Consider the following 19,927-nt stretch of genomic DNA (forward strand, 5'->3'; position numbering starts at 1 on the left):
TGTTCTTGTTCTGTGAAAAATGCTATTGGTTATTTTTTTTTAAAGATGTATTTGAGAAAGAGCAAGAGAGTGCACACATGTAGGGGGAGGGGCAGAGGAAGAGAATCTCAAGCAGACTCCCCACTGAGTGGGAAGTCCAACGCAGGGCTCTATCTCACAATCCATGAGACCATAACCTGAGTTGGACACTTAACCAACTGAGCCACCCAGGTGCCCCTGTTGGTATTTTGATAGGGACTGCACTGAATCTATAGACTGCTTTGGATAGTATGGACATCTTAACAATATTAATTCTTCCAGAGCAGGAGCATGGTATATTGGTATATATTTTCATTTATTTGTGTCTTCTTCAATTTCTTTTATCAGTGTTTTAATAGTTTTCAAAGTACAGGTCTTCCACTTCTTTGGTTAAATTTACTCCTAGGTATTTTATTCTTTTTGATGCAATTGTAAATGGGATTGTTTTCCTAATTTCTCTTTCTGCTAGTTATTATCACTGTATAGAAATGCAACATATTTCTCTGCATCAATTTTGTATCTCAACTTTACTGAATTCATTTATTAGTTCTAACAGTTTTTTGGTGGAGTTTTTGGATTTTAGTATATAAGGTTATATCATCTGTAGACAAAGACAGTTTTACTTCTTTCTTTCTGATTTGGATGCTTTTTAGTTTTTTTTTTTCTTATTGTTCGGGCCAGGAAATTCCAGTACTATGTTGAGTAAGACTGGTGAGAGTACGCACCCCTAATTGTTCCTAATCTTAGAGGAAAAGCTATCAACTTTTCATCTACACAACTAAGTTATGTACAGCCCTCATCCTGGCAGCATATTTATGTAAAGGTTGAGAAATCTCCCTAAGTACATTGACTTTAAGGGAAAATAACAATTATATATATGAAAACTTAGTTGAGTGTGATGTTAGTTGTGTACTTGTCATGTATGGCCTTTATCATGTTGAAGTATGTTCCTTCTATACCCCAATTGTTGAGCGTTTTTTTTTAAATCATAAAATGATATTGCCATTTTGTCAAAAGCTTTCTGCATCTATGTGGCATATCACATTTTTTGATTTGTATATGTTGAACCATGCTTGTATCCCAGGAATAAATTCCTCTTGTTCGTGGTGCGTGATCCTTTTGATGTGCTGCTGAATTCAGTTTGATGTTTTGTTGTGATTTTTCACATCTGTATTTATCAGGGATTTTGGCCTGTAGTTTTCTTTGCCAGTAGAGTCCTTATATGGCTTTGGTATCAGGCTAATGTTGGCCTCATGAATTGAGTTTGGGAGTGTTCCCTCTTCAGTTCTTTGGCAAATTTTGAGAAGGATATTAATTCTTTAAATGTTTGATAGAATTCACCTGTGAAACAATCTTGTCCTGGGCTTTTTTTTTTTAATTTTTTAAATTTTATCATGTTAATCACCATACATTACATTATTAGTTTTTGATGTAATGTTCCATGATTCATTGTTTGCATATAACACCCAGTGCTCCATTCAGTACGTGCCCTCTTTAGTGTATCCATCACCAGGCTAACCCGTCCTCCCACCCTCCTCCCCTCTAGAACCCTCAGTTTGTTTCTCAGAGACCATAGTCCCTCATGGTTCGTCTCCCCATCCGATTTCCCCCCCTTCATTTTTCCCTTCCTGCTATCTTGTTCTTTTTTTTTTTTAAATATAATGTATTATTTGTTTCAGAGGTACAGGTCTGTGATTCAGCAGTCTTACACAATTCACAGCGCTCACCATAGCACATACCCTCCCCAGTGTCTATCACCCAGCCACCCCATCCCTCCCATCCCCCATCACTCCAGCAAACCTCAGTTTGTTTCCCGAGATAAAGAATTCCTAATATCAATGAGATCATATGATACATGTCTTTCTCTGATTGACTTATTTAGCTCAGCATAATACCCTCCAGTTCCATCCACGTCGTTGCAAATGGCAAGATCTCATTCCTTTTGATGGCTGCACAATATTCCATTGTATATATATACCACATGTTCTTTATGCATCATCTGTCGATGGACATCTTAGCTCTTTCCATAGTTTGGCTATTGTGGACATTGCTGCTATAAATATCAGGGTGCACGTACCCCTTCGGATCCCTACATTTGTAACTTTGGGGTAAATACCCAGTAGTGCAATTGCTGGGTCGTATGGTAGCTCTTATTTTCAACTTTTTGAGGAACCTCCATACTGTTTTCCAGAGTGGCTGCACCAGCTTGCATTCCCACCAACAGTGTAGGAGGGTTCCCCTTTCTCCACATCCCCGCCAACATCTGTCGTTTCCTGACTTGTTAATTTTAGCCATTCTGACTGGTGTGAGGTGGTATCTCATTGAGGTTTTGATTTGGATTTCCCTGATGCCGAGCGATGTTGGGCAGTTTTTCATGTGTCTGTTGGCCATTTGGATGTCTTTGGAAAAATGTCTGTTCATCTGCCCATTTCTTGATTGGATTATTTGTTCTTTGGGTGTTGAGTTTGATAAGTTCTTTATAGATTTTGGATACTACCCCTTTATCTGGTATGTCATTTGCAAATATCTTCTCCCATTTTGTCAGTTGTCTTTTGGTTTTGTCGACTCTTTCCTTTGCTGTGCAAAAGCTTTTTATCTTGATGAAGTCCCAATAGTTCATTTTTGCCCTTGCTTCCCTTGCCTTTGGCGATGTTTCTAGGAAGAAGTTGCTGCAGCTGAGGTCAAAGAGGTTGCTGCCTGTGTTCTCCTTTAGGATTTTGATGGACTCCTGTCTCACATTTAGGTCTTTCAACCATTTTGAATCTATTTTTTTTTTTTTTTAAAGATTTTATTTATTTCTTTGACAGAGAGACACAGCGAGAGAGGGAACACAAGCAGGGGGAGTGGGAGAGGGAGAAGCAGGCTTCCCGCCGAGCGGGGAGCCCGATGCAGGGCTTGAACCCAGGACCCCGGGATCATGACCTGAGCCGAAGGCAGACGCTTAACGACTGAGCCACCCAGGCGCCCCCATTTTGAATCTATTTTTGTGTGTGGTGTAAGGAAATGGTCCGGTTTCATTCTTCTGCATGTGGCTGTCCAATTTTCTCAACACCATTTGTTGAAGAGACTGTCTTTTTTCCACTGGACATTCTTTCCTGCTTTGTTGAAGATTAGTTGACCATAGAGTTGAGGGTCCATTTCTGGGTTGTCTGTTCTGTTCCACTGATCTAAGTGTCTGTTTTTGTACCAGTACCATACTGTCTTGTTGATGACAGCTTTGTAATAGAGCTTGAAGTCCGGAATTGTGATGCCGCCAGCTTTGCTTTTCTTTTTCAACATTCCTCTGGCTATTCGGGGTCTTTTCTGGTTCCATACAAATTTTAGGATTATTTGTTCCTTTCTTTGAAAAAAGTGGATGGTATTTTGATAGGAATTGCATTGAATGTGTAGATTGGTCTAGGTAGCATTGAGATCTTCACAATATTTGTTCTTCCAGTCCATGAGCATGGAACGTTTTTCCATTTCTTTGTGTCTTCCTCAATTTCTTTCATGAGTATTTTGTAGTTTTCTGAGTACAGATTCTTTTCCTCTTTGGTTAGATATATTCCTAGGTATCTTATGGTTTTGGGTGCAATTGTAAATGGGATCGACTCCTTAATTTCTCTTTCTTCTGTCTTGTTGTTGGTGTATAGGAATGCCACTGATTTCTGTGCATTGATTTTATATCCTGCCACTTGACTGAATTCCTGTATGAGTTCTAGCAGTTTTGGGGTGGAGTCTTTTGGGTTTTCCACATAAAGTATCATATCATCTGCAAAGAGTGAGAGTTTGACTTCTTCTTTGCTGATTTGGATGCCTTTTATTTCTTGTTGTTGTCTGATTGCTGTGGCTAGGACTTCTAGTACTATGTTGAACAATAGTGGCGAGAGTGGGCATCCTTGACGTGTTCCTGATCTTAAGGGAAAGGCTCTCAGCTTTTCCCCATTGAGGATGATATTCACTGTGGGTTTTTCATAGGTGGATTTTATGAACTTGAGGAATGTTCCCTCTATCCCTCTACTCTGAAGAGTTTTGATCAAGAAAGGATGCTGTACTTTGTCAAATGCTTTTTCTGCATCTATTGAGAGGATCGTATGATTCTTGTTCTTTCTTTTATTAATGTATTGTAACACATTGAGTGATTTGCAGATGTTGAACCAACCTTGCAGCCCAGGGATAAATCCCACTTGGTCGTGGTGAATAATCCTTTGAATGTACTGTTGGATCCTATTGGCTAGTATTTTGGTGAGAATTTTTGTATCCATGTTCATCAAGGATATTGGTCTGTAATTCTCCTTTTTGATGGGGTCTTTGGTTTGGGGATCAAGGTAATGGTGGCCTCATAAAACGAGTTTGGAAGTTTTCCTTCCATTTCTATTTTTTGGAAGAGTTTCAGAAGAATAGGTATTAATTCTTCTTTAAATGTGTGGTAGAATTCCCCTGGGAAGCCGTCTGGCCCTGGGCTTTTGTTTGTTGGAAGAGTTTTGATGACTGCTTCAATGTCCTTAGTGGTTATAGGTCTGTTCAGGTTTTCTATTTCTTCCTGGTTCAGTTTTGGTAGTTTATAGATCTCTAGGAATGCATCCATTTCTTCCAGCTTATCTAATTTGCTGGCATATAGTTGCTCATTATATGTTCTTATAATTGTTTGTATTTCTTTGGTGTTGGTTGTGATCTCTCCTCTTTCATTCATGATTTTATTTATTTGGGTCATTTTTCTTTTTGATAAGTCTGGCCAGGGGTTTATCAATCTTATTAATTCTTTCAAAGAACCAGCTCCTTGTTTCGTTGATCTGTTCTACTATTCTTTTGGTTTCTATGTCATTGATTTCTGCTCTGATCTTTATTATTTCTCTTCTCCTGCTGGGTTTAGGCTTTATTTGCTGTTCTTTCTCCAGCTCTTTTAGGTGTAGGGTTAGGTTGTGTATTTGAGACCTTTTTTGTTTCTTGAGAAAGGCTTGTATTGCTATATACTTTCCTCTCAGGACTGCCTTTGCTGCATCCCAAAGATTTTGAACAGTTGTGTTTTCATTTTCATTTGTTTCCATGAATTTTTTAAACTCTTCTTTAATTTCCTGGTTGACCCATTCATTCTTTAGTAGGATGCTCTTTAGCCTCCATGTATTTGAGTTCTTTCTGACTTTCCTCTTGTGATTGAGTTCTAGTTTCAAAGCATTGTGGTCTGAAAATAGGCAGGGAATGGTCCCAGTCTTTTGGTACCGGTTGAGACCTGGTTTGTGACATAGGATGTGATCTATTCTGGAGAATGTTCCATGGGCACTAGAGAAGAATGTGTATTCCGTTGCTTTGGGATGGAATGTTCTGAATATGTCTGTGAAGTCCATTTGGTCCAGTGTGTCATTTAAAGTCTTTATTTCCTTGTTGATCTTTTGTTTAGATGATCTGTCCATTTCAGTGAGGGGGGTGTTAAAGTCCCCCACTATTATTGTAATGTTGTCGATGTGTTTCTTTGCTTTTCTCATTAATTGGCTTGTGTAATTGGCTGCTCCCATGTTAGGGGCATAAATATTTACAATTGTTAGATCTTCTTGTTGGACAGACCCTTTAAGTAGGATATAGTGTCCTTCCTCATCTCTTATTATAGTCTTTGGTTTAAAATCCAATTTGTCTGATATACGGATTGCCACCCCAGCTTTCTTTTGGTGTCCATTAGCATGGTAAATGGTTTTGCGCCCCTCACTTTCAATCTGGGGGTGTCTTTGGGTCTAAAATGAGTCTCTTGCAGACAGCATATTGATGGGTCTTGTTTTTTTATCCAATCTGATACCGTGTCTTTTGATGGGGGCATTTAGCTCATTTACATTCAGGGTAACTATTGAAAGATATGAATTTAGTGCCATTGTATTGCCTGTAAGGTGACTGTTACTGTATATTGTCTGTGTTCCTTTCTGGTCTGTGTTACTTTAGGCTCTCTCATTGCTTAGAGGACCCCTTTCAATATGTCTCGTAGGGCTGGTTTCATGTTTGCAAATTCCGTTAGTTTTTGTTTGTCCTGGAAGCTTTTTATCTCTCCTTCTATTTTCAATGACAGCCTAGCTGGATATAGTATTCTTGGCTGCATATTTTTCTCATTTAGTGCTCTGAATGTATCATGCCAGTCCTTTCTGGCCTGCCAGGTCTCTGTGGACAAGTCTGTTGCCAATCTAATGTTTCTAGCATTGTAGGTTACAGATCTCTTGTCCTGAGCTGCTTTCAGGATTTTCTCTTTGTCTCTGAGACTCAAAAATTTTACTATTAGATGTCAGGGTGTTGACCTATTTTTATTGATTTTGGGGGGGGTTCTCTGTGCCTCCTGGATTTTGATACCTGTTTCCTTCCCCAAATTAGGGAAGTTGTCTGCTATAATTTGCTCCAATATACCTTCTGCCCCTCTCTCTCTTTCTTCTTCTGGGATCCCAATTATTCTAATATCGTTTTGTCTTATGGTATCACTTATCTCTCAAATTCTGCCCTTGTGATCCAGTAGTTGTTTATCTCTCTTTTTCTCAGCTTCTTTATTTTCCATCATTTGGTCTTCTATCTCACTGATTCTCTCTTCTGCCTCATTTATCCTAGCAGTTAGAGCCTCCATTTTTTATTGCACCTCATTAATAGTAGTTTTTTGATTACTGATTCAGGGAGCTTTTGTTCCCTGCAAGCTTTCCATACAGCTTTGGAGGCCAAGAGTGAAAATGGCGGCCTCCCAGTCTCCGCCCCAGAGGAGCGGAGAACTCGGGGCCCCGCTCCTCAGTGCGCCCCCAGAGAAAAGCATTCAGTCACTCCCATCTCCCTGGTCTCTGGCCGCACTCCGTGCTCACCCGGCCTGTGACGGAGCGTTTCTGTCTCTGGCTCACGACCCCGTGTGGAGTCTCCAAACCCAGCAGATCCCTGCAGTGCGCTTCCGCGCCACTCCTCCCAGGGGAGGAAGGGGAGTCTCCCCGGATCTGCCGCTTGTTGGGTCCCTGCTGGAGGAGCAGTGGTCCGACTGTGCTGCGGATCACGGTTTATGACAACCCTGAGCTGAGAGCCCGCTCCTCGGGTCTGTCTCTGCAGCCGGCTTCCCCGCTCCGATACCTGGGAGCTCTGCCACACTCACGCACCCCCGGTCTTTCTGTGACCCTGAGGGTCCTGAGACCACACTGTCCCGTGAGGGTTCCACCCCGCGCTTAGCCACCGGAGTGATGTCCCTCAGCGGAGCTGACTTCTAAAAGTTCCGATTTTGTGCTCCGCTGCTCTATCACTTGCCAGAAGCGGCCGACGGAGGCCCCCTCCCCCACTGTCTGTCTTTCCGAATATTGCCTCGGATTCACTTCTCCGCACGTCCTACCTTCCAGTAAGTGGTCGCTTTTCTGTTCAGAGAGTTGCTGCTATTCTTTCTTCGATTTCCTGTTGAGTTCGTAGGTGTTCAGAATGGTTTGATCCCTATCCAGCTGAATTCCTGGGACCAGACGAAATTTAGGTCTCCTACTTCCTCTGCCATCTTGCTCCTGGGCTTTTTTTTTGGGGGGGGGGTAGTTTTTTGATTACTGATTCAGTGTCCTTACTTGTTATCAGTCTGTTCACATTTTCTGTTTGTTCATGATTCAGTTTTGGTAGGGACCTGTTACGCTGCCATGATACTTATGTCACTCTCCATAATTTTTTTTTTTTTTTGTGGGACTTGAACTCCCCACCCAGAGATCAAGACCTGAGCTGAGATCAAGTCATACGCTTAACCAGCTGAGCCACCCAGGCGCCCCCCTTCATAATTTATCTGGACACTGTAGTTATCATCTGACTTTGTCTCGGCTTCTTGTACCACTGTGTTTCTTTCTTCAAGATGCTACTAGAATGATCTTTACAAAATACAATCATGCCACTTCCTGCCAAGGATTTCTCAGTATCTCCTGTACCCTGTTATTTCTCCTCCTTTCCTTCCTTTCCCTTTCACCCTAGTTAAACGCTTATTCTCTCAGTATGTCTTTTTTTTTATTTTTTGAAAGATTTTATTTATTTATTTGGCAGAGAGAGAGAGAGCAAGCGAACACAAGCAGTGGGAGTGGCAGGCAGAGGGAGAGGGAGAAGCAGACTCTCCACTGAGCACTCAGGGAGCCCGATGTGGGGCTGGATGCTGGGACCCTGGGATCATGACCTGAGCTGAAGGCAGACGCTTAACTGACTGAGCCACCCAGGCGCCCCTCAGTATGTCTTTATACATATTGAGAAATCTCCTTCAGCAAATTGACTTTAAAGGAAAATGGCATTTAATTATCTCTAAACTCGAATAGTTGTTTCGGCATTGTTGGAAAAGCTACTTTGGGGTGTGATGGCTTTGCCTCTTCCATCATCACGTTAGCTTAGGTTTAGCCCTACGTGGCTGGCAAAGCTATGAGGGCCATGAGGCATGGGCTAGAGTGATTCCAGGTTGACTACAAAGTAATGAGGCTGGCTTCAATCATGGATAAGTTCTTCAGTCACATAATACAGATAGAGTATCTGTTGTCAAATAAAATCACAAAGTTAATGATATCACAGTGATGGCATATTTGAATGCTACATATGCATAATTTGCTACATGATAATTAGGCTTTAGTGGTAAACATTTCACATTAGTGCATATAATTAGACATTAATTTTCTCCTCAGAGGTTTGTTCTGTAGCATCTGTAATCAGCATCTCCACTTTCCCCTTTTCTTATAGCTCTTAGAAGACAAAAGTCAAGTGGAGATTCTCCTCCAATATTCTACCTTCTTTTGTTTTATAAGCCTGGACCAAAGTCAGGGTCAAAAAGTGGCTGGCCACAGGTCAGATCTAGCGTATGAGTTTTGTTTAGCCTGTAGTTCCTAATCCAAATTTTAAATTAGTTTCCCATGTTTAAACACCAGGAAATTGCAGATAAAATCCAGATCTCCAACTTCTTTTAAAAAAAATTTATAGAGGCTTTGGCAACACTGTTATTTATTTCTTCCCATTCCAGTGTGGCAAGCATGGACCCCCTTCTTGAACATGAATTTGGCATGAACTCTCAGGTTGGCCACAGGCCCTGCTAAGGACACTTCTAGCCACATAGGTATTTGATCTGTAACCTTTGGATCACTCATTCATTCAATTAAACATATATTGTGCATCCAGTGTGCCTGGCAATGTTGTAGGCCATTTACATAGGTTCTTTTACTTCACACAACACTGTCACTTTCATTCTATAGGGGCAGAAGTGGAGGTTCAGAAGGTCAAATGTCAAGTGGCAGAGCCAGATTTGACCCAGGGTATGTTTCATGCTCTGTGGTTTCCAGGTCCATCCTTATGACCTACTACTGTTCCCTAGAAACCTAAAAATTGTCATGATGTAGAAAGATGACAGTTTGCAGAAGTTTCTGTTAGTCACTGTTTTCCCCAGTGGCAGCAGTATTTCATTTTTTATAACAAGTGAATTACTATATTAGTTCACATGTGCATTCATTGGCATTTCCAGGTAAGCATGATACCCCAACATTTTTTTAGATTGTATCTAACCTGCAGATACGGTCCTTTTACACAATGATTAATGCCTTTTAAATAGAATCAAAGAACAACAGAATTTATTTTAATTCCTCTAAGGCAAAAACCTGTTTTCAAAGGTAATATTTTCTGGAAATGACAGAGGTGTACCCTTTAACAGTAATATCTAAAGCCTATTTAAAAGATGCACATTTTTGGGGGCGCCTGGTTAAGCGTCCAACTCTTGATTTCAGCTCAGGTTGTGATCTCAGGGTTGTAAGATTGAGCCCCACGTCGGGGTCCACACTGGGCATGGAGCCTGTTTAAGATTCTCTTTCTCCTTCTCCCTGTGCCTCATCCCTGCCCCCCTCGCTTCCTCTCTTAAAAAAAAAAAAAAGATGCATATTTTCATATTATACAGAACCTTTATGACAAACATAGAGACAGAAAATGCCGTCTGAACCCACACTTACTTCGTGACATTACCTATTTTGCAGGGTTAAATTCGTCTTGTTTCTGATTGTTTGATCCTGTGAGAAATGACTATTGGCAGAAAAACGAAGGATAAAAGTGGAAATGAGCACACAACCACAAGGTACAATCTAAGACTAAAACTGTGGGGCAGTCCAAAGGAGTTCACTGGTGTAGCTTGAATTGCAGAATGATTGAAATTGGCTGGTTTCCGCATTTGTGAAAACGAGTGTAATCACTGTTCCAAGGTATGCCTGACAAATACTTGCTGGTGAGTAAATCTTCATTCCCCTTCTCAACAGTTTAACGTAAGAGGATAGTTTTTTTTTTTTTTTTATTAAAAGATTTTATGTATTTGACAGAGAGAGACACAGCGAGAGAGGGAACGCAAGCAGGGGGAGTGGCAGAGGGAGAGGGAGAAGCAGGCTTCTCACCAAGCAGGGAGCCCAATACGGGGCTCAATCCCAGGACCCTGGGATCACGACCCGAGCCGAAGGCAGACACCTAACGACTGAGCCACCAGGCGCCCCAAGGGGATAGTTTTTATTGTTTCTTTAATTCCACACAATATAAAAAGAGTTGTGTGAACAGAATCAATTAAATTTAATCTGTGCTGCCTGGGAACAGTAGTAGTATTTATGTGAAAGTATACAACATGTCAAGCCACATAAGGTAGATTGTTAAAAGAGTTATAATTTTCACTTAAGATTAAAAAAAATTTAATTTTTTTGGAAGAGCTTTCCTTCTTGTTGTCAAAAAGTCCTTAGATGTTGATAGTCGGGGAGGCTGTGAGTCAATGGGGCCAGGAGCCATATGGGTAATCTCTGAATATTCTGCTCAATTTTGCTGTGAACCTAAAAGTGCTCTAAAAAAATAAAGTACATTGCATATATATATGCTACAATATGTATTATACAACTTTTAAATATACATGTAAGATGGCTTTAAAAAATATATACGCAACATATATATACTAAAGCCCACAGGTAAATGGGAACAAAGATAGTCCAGCAGGGGTTGGGCCCCATGCAGGGAAGGCTGCCTGTTGGGAATCAGATTGGTTACACAGGGGGTTGGGGTGGGGAAAAGGACTTGAACAAATAAGTCAATATCTTGAGGTACATGGGAGTCAGGTTTTTCACTGTCCAGGAAAGGGTTAAAAATATGGAAAGGGGGGAGACTTGAATGAACCTGGTGGTGGTAAACTGAAATTAGATTGGTATGAACTCACGGTTTGTGTGTGTAGGTATGTATGTATATTTCTCATATGCACAAGAAATCTATGTATAGTGGATATATAGTAGTTTTGTCTACCTCTACCAGGAGAGCCTGGGAGCAAGTGACAAAATGACACCCAAGAGCAATGAGTATTTTTAGCACCTTGTTTTTAAATACCAGTCTCCATCAAAGGAATCTTTGGAAAATGGCTGATCCCAGGGCTGAAGCAGAGAACACACAAGATGGGTCTCTAAGTATGGAAGTGTTCAAAGAATACTGGTGGCTTGCCAGTGGACAGAGAAGCTGGCTTTCAGAGGCACCCAATGGCTGAGTTGGACCATTTGAGCAAATATATGATGACAGTAATCGATTTTCTCTCACTGAATCGGAGTCCACAAATCCACTCTGATATAAATGAATAATAAGTGGGAGAAGAGAAAGCTCTTCTTTATAGCAAAATGTCCATTAATAAAATAAAATAATGCAAGAACTAGAAAATCACCATTTGGCAACTATCAGAGTAATAATTCAGAATCCAAGAAAGCTAAGAGCAGAGAGTTAAAGTTGAATGAAGAACAAACTATGTAATCTCAAAGTATCAGCTCTGCAAAATACTTAACATAAAGCTAGATATTAATTACAAAGGGAAACAGTAACTTTTTAGTGATGAAGCCTACTCAGATGATCACAGTTAATATCACCAGCATTGGGACAAATTGGCTTTGTAGCGCCCCCTGGTAAGACACACCAAGAAGAGCCCGGCATAGGGCTCCCTGCTCAGCGGGAAGTCTGTTTCTCCCTCTCCCTCTGCCCACCCCCCCCCCCTCACTCTCTCAAATAAAATCTTAAAAAAAAAAAAAAAAGACACACCAAGAAGAGCAGAGCATCACCTCTCTGATATTCCTGTCACAAATGCATACTCTGAATCCAGTCATGAGGAAGCACCAAACTCCAACGGAGGACCTCTATAAAACAATAAGTTGTAATCTTAAAAAATATTAAAGTCATGAAGGTCAAGAAAAAACTCAGGAATGATTCTGGATTGAATGAAACTGAAGAAACTTGACTACGAGGAACACGTGATCTTGGTCTGGCTCCCTTAGCTATGAAGGACATAACTGGGCAGGTGGCAAAATAAATAAAATTACCAACCTTTGTTCAAAAACTTTTATTTACTATAAAGACAAACACCAAAATAGGTACAAATACTATAAAATTGGTTCAATGGGGTAAAAATTTTAATTAAAATATCTCGATATATTTAAAATAACAAAGGATACATTTAAGCCAAATTTTCTTAACCCAGAGATTTTTTTTGTAACATTTGCTTACACAGTAAGGTGCTAATAGAAGTTAGCCCTTAAGCCCTGGAAGTCTTAGGAATTATAGTCACACAGCAAATATAATTTCATTGTGAAAGTGAACTTTGGTAGAAGAAAAATCTATAGGACACCTGAGGTAGTAGAACCTGGAATAAACAGCAGTAGACATTATTTACAACTTTTGAGTACCAAATAACATTAAGAACACAAAAATAATTACACAATACAATTTTCAGTCCAGCTTTGATCCAAAGAAAATAAGAATATTATATCACATTTGCATTGAAAACAAAACAAAAAAACAAAACACCACAATTACCAGCAAGCTGAGGGAACTGCGAACAAACTCAAACAATGGATTTGGACATCTAGAGGCAGTTTGAGTTTGAAATGTGGTGGGCATGGTGATCTACAAAGTAATACTGATTAGCTGAGGTTCCTCAGTTTATACAGTTTACATTTCTGTCAGACACAGTATTAATCTGACTAGTGATGATCTTCCAGTACATAAAATGGCAAGAGTGCATCCGTTAAAGCTTGCACATGAGAAACTCGGAAACAATCTTATTAGGGTTGTGAAAATTCTAAGTAGTCACACACATAAAAAAGATAGAAAATAAAAAAGAAAGTCAAGTACAACACATTTAGAGCTACCAAACTTCACATTTCGGTACTATTTTTAACTCTTCAAATATTGCCAATCTTCCAAAACAAAGGAATGTAAAATTTCACTAAGAGACACATTCACGTAAAAAAAAAAAAAAAAACCTGCCTTTTAAAAATTATATGCAATATATCCCTGTAAACTTATCTTGTAACTTATTTTACTTCCAATTTGTGATGTACATTTAAAATGTACTCTATATAGCTTATTTAGTTTATCCTGAGTCTTTGAGAATAACCAATTCTGTTTCACTCTGCAATAATTCAACTGGCTTCTGAAGAGTTAAACTTAACATCTCAAAAAGTTGTATTAAATATTTAATCAGTACTTGATTTAAAAGACTCACAAAAAAAGGATAAAAGAGCTGCCATTTTCCTTCAGGATTCCATGCATCTGAATTCAACTCAGATGAAAACCATTAGATAATTGTGCAAAATCCAAGAATTAGTAAGTCAAATTCAATTTCACTTTTCATTCTGAACTGTTTTCAGAGTTCCAAGCAAATTTATTTTGTAAAAACACTATTACTCATTGGTAGTTATTAGTTAATTTTTCTTTAATTATCAGCCAGGCCTATTGTAAAGAAATAATGCATGGTAGAAGGAAAATAGCAGTTTAATGTTACTATTAGTGGTGATGGATGATGAATGATGGATTGTTACATACAAAATAAGACTTCAATAGTGTGAAGTTTCCTACAAAAGAAACCAATACATTAAAAAAAAAAAAATCAAATTTCAAGGTAATCTTGATCTTGGTTTTGAGCTGCATCACAGAGAATAGTTGATTTTCACTTAATTTATATTTAACCTATATGAAAAGAGCAGTGACTGACTCAGTGAAGGTAGTATTTTATTATATTCCAATTTTAAAAACAAACAAAATTAAATCTGTATTAAAAAAAGCCTCTTGCAATAGCAAGATATTTAATAAACTCTAGTTCACACCTAGTTCTATTTTTTTTTTTTTCTGGTTTGAAAAGATCACCTTTCCCTGAATATTAAACAAAAGTGAAGGTGAAATGAAAATATAGAACCATGGTTTCCAAAAACGAAATGAATGGGCCAACAGTAAAATGCACAGTGAACCACAATTGCCCAGGCATTTAAAAAATAAAGGTCAACTGTGGTTCATAAAGAAGTTACCAACTTTTAAAAATATATTTACTGCTAGTTATAGCATATTCTGACCTAAAAGAGGCAGATACTGATTTATAGCCAGTGACAAAAAACAACGGAATTGCAGAACCCCCTGCTTGTGATCACGATATGAAATGGAAGAATAATTGAAACATTAAAATAGATCCTGAGCCCCTCAGCTGCTAATATTGCTGAAAAAGTGCTCCAAAAAAACCCAAAAATACGCTTCTGTTAATTAGTCATGCAAACTTCACTGCTTTCCTGTTTACCTATGGCCAGTTCTTTGAAAGGCACGGTTTAGTTTCTGCACAAATTGTGGACTTTTGCATACTAAGCTTAGGTACAGATCATGATTTGTCAATCACATACTTAGGTTAAGGGTTCCCCACTGGTCTTGTTCATTGCTGTTCGGTGGCATGAAGGCCAGCATATTATCAGCGTGGTTCCCCACAAAAGTTTTGCCTTGTTGAGCATCCTGTCTCCATCATAGTTTATAATTGGCTACCAAGTAGTACGGAAGACTGGATGCTTCAGTAGCTCTCTTGACGGAGGTCTGTCCTGAGGTTGAAGTTCTAAACACCGAAGAGCCACATCTCGTAAACCAGGAGACAAATGTGAAGGGATTGACGGAGCAGTAGTTGCACTTGCAATCTGTAAGAAAAACCACCAGGCACAGTTGGGACTTCTGTAGTACACATGCATCCTGCACATGGAAGAATTGAAGCTGAAGTGCGTGGACTTTCTTCTGACAGAATCTATGGAAAAACTCACCTGCTGGATGGGAGGCTTCCTCCAAGAACCTTCCAATTTTAGAATTTTTAGAAATTTGACCAAATACATCCTGAGCAGATGGATCTATGGGTTTCCCTTATTGTCTCAAATTAACACGACTAAGTGCACCAAAATGCTTAGACAGGTAGGTAAAGTATTCACTTTATACTATATGCTCGCCTCCATTTTCTATTGTTCAGCACAGAGAGCTATTCAAAGTGAGAGAGACCACACCTGTCCATTTAGTGCATCAGACACACAGCTGCACCAATTGAGGAAGGGCTCTAAAGTGTGGGAAGGACTGGAGGCTGTTATGGCAGGTGGGAGGTGCCGGGACAGGGTGCTGGTGCAGTGGACTTCGCTTTACTCAGCCCCAGAGATAATTTGCTTATTCCCATAATAATCCCATGAAGTAGGTGCTGTCATTATACCCATTTTACAACCAAGAAAACAGAGGGTAGATCGAATAAGTCATTTCCCTAGCCACAGGGCTATTAAAGGCTGGAGCCACGGTTTGAAACCATGTCTGTATCACTCCAGAGCCCGAGCTTTTTTTTTTTTTTTAATTTAAATTCAGTTAATTAACACATAATGTATTTGTTTCAGGGGTACAGGTCTGTGATTCATCAGTCTTATGTAATACCCAGTGCTCATGACAACACATACCCTCCCCAATGTCCCACCCGGTTACCCCATCCCACATGAGAGCCCGAGCTTTTAACTAGCACATGTCTGGATCAAAAGCTAAAAAGCTCAACTATTACATTCTTCTCTGCTGGAAATGGACAGAATGGATTTCAGAGTTGTCAGAAAGGTAGAACAGACAGGATTTGGTACCCGACTCGGGTGTAAATTTCTTAAATACAGAAAATAGTAAGTCAGATTTTAAGAACTGGCAGCTTGTGTACATAAAGAGCTCTATGTTTTTACATTTGAAAGTTGGATATATCTATTTACATGTTTCACCTAGAAACAATGATTCATCATTTGCTAACTCACTGTTCACTGTGATTTTATAGAGCTTTACTACTGTGAAAAATGAGGACCAACTGTACATGCTGCCAACATTCACCACACCATATAAATTCCTGGAGATGTATACATGCATATTTATTTCAAGGAGGATATGCTTTCACCTGAGATTGAGAGTTAGTTAAGGAGAACCCATGAAAATCGGCCTCCTGCCAGTTTTAGCAGAAAGAAGTAATTTTTATATCACAGTTACCTTAAATATCAAAGCAAGATGATTGGAGTGTTTTTCTGCGTTCCAAGGTGGTTTAGCACAAGCCATTTCTATAATGGCACAGCCAACACTCCACACATCACAGCTCCTACCATACTGCTGACCTCTTAGTACCTAAAATAGAGAGTTAATTTGGAAATATGACTCATTAAAAAAAGAGAAAGACATTCTGTAGTTATGGATTCTAGTTTTTTATTTCAGATCAAAACACTGGTACAGACAGCAACTCCATGGACTACCCTGATGTCTCATTTATTTCATCAACAAGCTTAATCTCCTATGTGGCACAAAAGTATTTTGGAGAATTCGGAGATTCTGAAAAAGAGTCGCATCACAGAATTTCCAAGCATCCCCAGTGCACTTAAGTAAACTGTGGAGCCAGAGGACAATGATTATCACTACATATAAACATGAAGAGTTCGGAACACAACAGAAGAAGCCTGATTCAGAATAGCAATGCTTAGTTAAACTTCTTCCACTACTACTAAGACCAGCTTCTCTGTGCTCACCTCCCTTTGGAATAGGGAGAGAATAATGGTTGAGATTCCTAATTATGTGTTCTTTGGGTGTACTACAACACTAGTAGTACAAATTACCCCAAAATTCTTTGTTAGAAATAGCCTTATAAGCAAAACTATTAAAACGTGTCTTTTAAAATTTTGTCAAGACAAAGATGGAAAGGTAAGGGTCTGAAATCAAGGATGTCATTAAAACCTTATTTTAGAGCCATGAGCTTCTAATTGGTAAGCATATACTGAATAACACTGCAAACTAATTTGCTGTAATTCTGTCACACAGAACTCCAAATATTTTCTTCTATCACACTGAAAGCTGCTTCTCACCTCAGGTGCCATAAATGCAATTGTCCCCAGTAACTGTCCCTGAAACTCTCCTGCACCAGTTCCTTTTGATGCCAACCTCGCTGCAGCTCCGAAATCTGCAATTCTCAGTCTCTGACCTGTGCTGTCAATTAGCAGATTGGCACCTGTCAACAGAAACAGCAAATGACCTTGTATGTTAAAAACAAAAGAACAGATTAAAAACTCAGTAAAATACTACTCACGAAACAGGACAGTAACAAAGGAAGTGGACATGGAAGCATTCAGAGAAATCTCCCCTCTGAATTCACTTCATTCTTGCTAAAGGCACACAGGTATCAACAGTACAAAATAAATAAAATCCAAATCCTCAGAGGGAAGATCAAAGTAACAAGGCAGAAAGAGATAAAGGCAGACATTTAATGAAATGTTACTAAGTGTTGAAAACCTTTAATATAATGATTCCCAACAAAAATCTTCCCTCAAAGTTAAAATTTTAGTGTAGTTTCCATTTTAAGACAAAGTGCTATTGAAACATACTCACCTAGACCAATTCAAAATATATAGTCCTTTCACAATTATAAAAAATTAATGTAAAATTACTTGAATAGGTTACGTCAAATACTAGCCACAGACATTCATGTCAGAAAACCAAAGCTGTTTTATTTTTTTTTTAAGATTTTATTTATTTATTAGAGAGAGAGAGAGAATGAGCAGGGGGAGTGGGAGAGGGAGAAGCAGGCTTCCCGCTGAGCAGGGAGCCCGATGCAGGGCTCGATCCCAGGGTCCCGGGATCATGACCTGAGCCGAAGGCAGACGCTCAACCAACGGAACCACCCAGGCGCCCCCCAAAGTTGTTCTTAATAAGATGAAATGCAAAAGATTTGAAAGGATTTTTCTCAAAAGAAGTACATGATATCCCAATTATTCTAAATAAAACCAGGAACAGGATCTTTTGGGGAGGCAGTAGGTCATGAGACCAAGACAGGAAATCAGAGACCTGATTTTTATACCTGGTTTGCCATCAATGAGCAGTAACACTGGAAAAGTCAGTCTCTCCGAAGCGGGTAGATTACATGACTCCACAGGTTCCTTTCACTTCTATTAATTCTAGTGGTTTGAGTTACTCAGGAGAAACAATCCCATAGTTGATCTCAAGTTAGAAACCATCAACAAAGGTCCAAGTTGTAAAACTACATTTGTTTTCTATTTATTACTAGTAGGTAATAATTAGAAGAATACCTACCTTTGACATCTCTATGAATGATCTGGTTTTCATGGAGATACGAAAGGCCACGAAGTAATTGTTCAGTATAGTTAATAACTACTGATTCCTTGAAGGCTCCGTATTTACTGAGCAAATGAGCCACAGATCCCCCTATAAGACAAACATATAATAGTTATCATAAACTCAAGCCAAAATTGAAACTATTTATTACACTTTGGTTATATAAGCTTGTGCCACAAGAGCTCACATTCACATCTGAAATGTTAAATTTATCCTCTGTATCAGAAGTCAAACAGATTTTAAAACTAACACATTCCAGGAATCTGAAAACCTATCAATTAGACATTTTCATCAAGCTTTCATGAAATAGTTTTTTGGAAGGTCAAGATTTCAGAAAACTTTAAAACTTAACAACTTTAAAACAAAAACTTAACAATGGAACTATTTCTGCAATGTACCATTCATCTCTCTTTTTGACCAAGATACACAAAATACCTTTCTTAGTAAGACTTAAGTAAAGAATGCTAACATGTTATTTTGCAGAAGGTAGAGAGAAGCCAGACAAGAGAGGAGCCAGAAGATCCAGCATGAGGCTTCATATTCTACTATTTACCAGCTCTGACCTGGGACAGGTCACAAACTCAATAAACCTCACACTGAGAAGTATTTATAATAGTCAACCTAAAAACAACAATCAACACAGCTATAACCAACATCAGAGAACATACTAAAGAACAGATATGTAAATAGAAATCCATTCCTTCAGTTGCAAAAAAAAATCTAAGAAGTTAAACCACGCACTTATCATTTATTACATCCCAAGTTACTTGTTTTACTGTACATATGATATCACATAAAATTCAGTTTTTATTTGTTCAAGTAGATAATTAGGTTCAACATTATGCTTCAGTGCTAGTTTACCTATAATAATTTTTCCAAGTTACATGTTAATTTCATTTTTATATTGTCACGTTAAAACATCTCAAATCTGTCCCACTGATGGCCACCTGGAAAAACATGAGTCTTATATATAGCAGGTTTTAAAAAAATTATTCCTATAAAACAGTGCTACACAATCATTTAAAAAGAAACACTGAAAAAGTTTGAAAGGTAGAGACAATGAATATTTTTATAAACATATAATGTATTATTTGTTTCAGAGGTACAGGTCTGTGATTCATCCGTCTTTACACAATTCACAGCGCTCACCATAGCACATACCCTCCCCAGTGTCCATCACCCAGCCACCCCATCCCTCCCACCCCCCCTCCACTCCAGCAACCCTCAGTTTGTTTCCTGAGATTAAGAGTCTCTTATGGTTTGTCTCCCTCTCCAGTTTCGTCTTGTTTCATTTTTCCCTCCCTTCCCCTATGATCCTGTCTTGTTTCTCAAATTCCTCATATCAGTGAGATCATATGATACTGAGACAATGAATATCTTATTTATATTTAAATGTAAGACAAAATGGGCAACCCAACCCTCTTGGCTCCCCTCTGTCTTTGGGAGCTTTGTACTATCGCTCAATAAACTTCGCTTTGCTGCCCACCAGTCAGTCAGTATAAGACAAAAAAAAGTATTTCCGGTTCGTATTATGTTAGGG

At 39.0% G+C, this 19,927-nt stretch overlaps 1 protein-coding gene and 1 long non-coding RNA gene across 3 annotated transcripts in view; one reads left to right on the forward strand and one right to left on the reverse strand.

The window, feature by feature from the left end:
- The window catches only part of LOC116632420, a 48,990-nt gene extending 32,001 nt beyond the window's left edge, over positions 1-16,989 (forward strand). The window contains exons 2-3 of the long non-coding RNA XR_004299409.1: positions 9,951-10,195; positions 16,483-16,989. This is a non-coding gene — a long non-coding RNA (uncharacterized LOC116632420). The remainder of the gene's footprint in view (positions 1-9,950; positions 10,196-16,482) is intronic.
- MAP3K1 (mitogen-activated protein kinase kinase kinase 1) overlaps positions 12,008-19,927 on the reverse strand; it is a 76,273-nt gene continuing 68,353 nt past the window's right edge. For both annotated transcript variants that reach the window (XM_032404393.1, XM_032404394.1), the window contains exons 17-20: positions 18,346-18,477; positions 17,124-17,266; positions 16,264-16,395; positions 12,008-14,918 (exon numbers count right to left, since the gene is read on the reverse strand). In XM_032404393.1, the coding sequence (XP_032260284.1) occupies positions 14,769-14,918; positions 16,264-16,395; positions 17,124-17,266; positions 18,346-18,477 (557 nt within the window). In that variant the 3' untranslated portion in view covers positions 12,008-14,768. The remainder of the gene's footprint in view (positions 14,919-16,263; positions 16,396-17,123; positions 17,267-18,345; positions 18,478-19,927) is intronic.

This window comes from Phoca vitulina, unplaced genomic scaffold (genome assembly GCF_004348235.1).
Source record: "Phoca vitulina isolate PV1807 unplaced genomic scaffold, GSC_HSeal_1.0 scaffold6, whole genome shotgun sequence".
Lineage (NCBI taxonomy): Eukaryota > Metazoa > Chordata > Mammalia > Carnivora > Phocidae > Phoca > Phoca vitulina.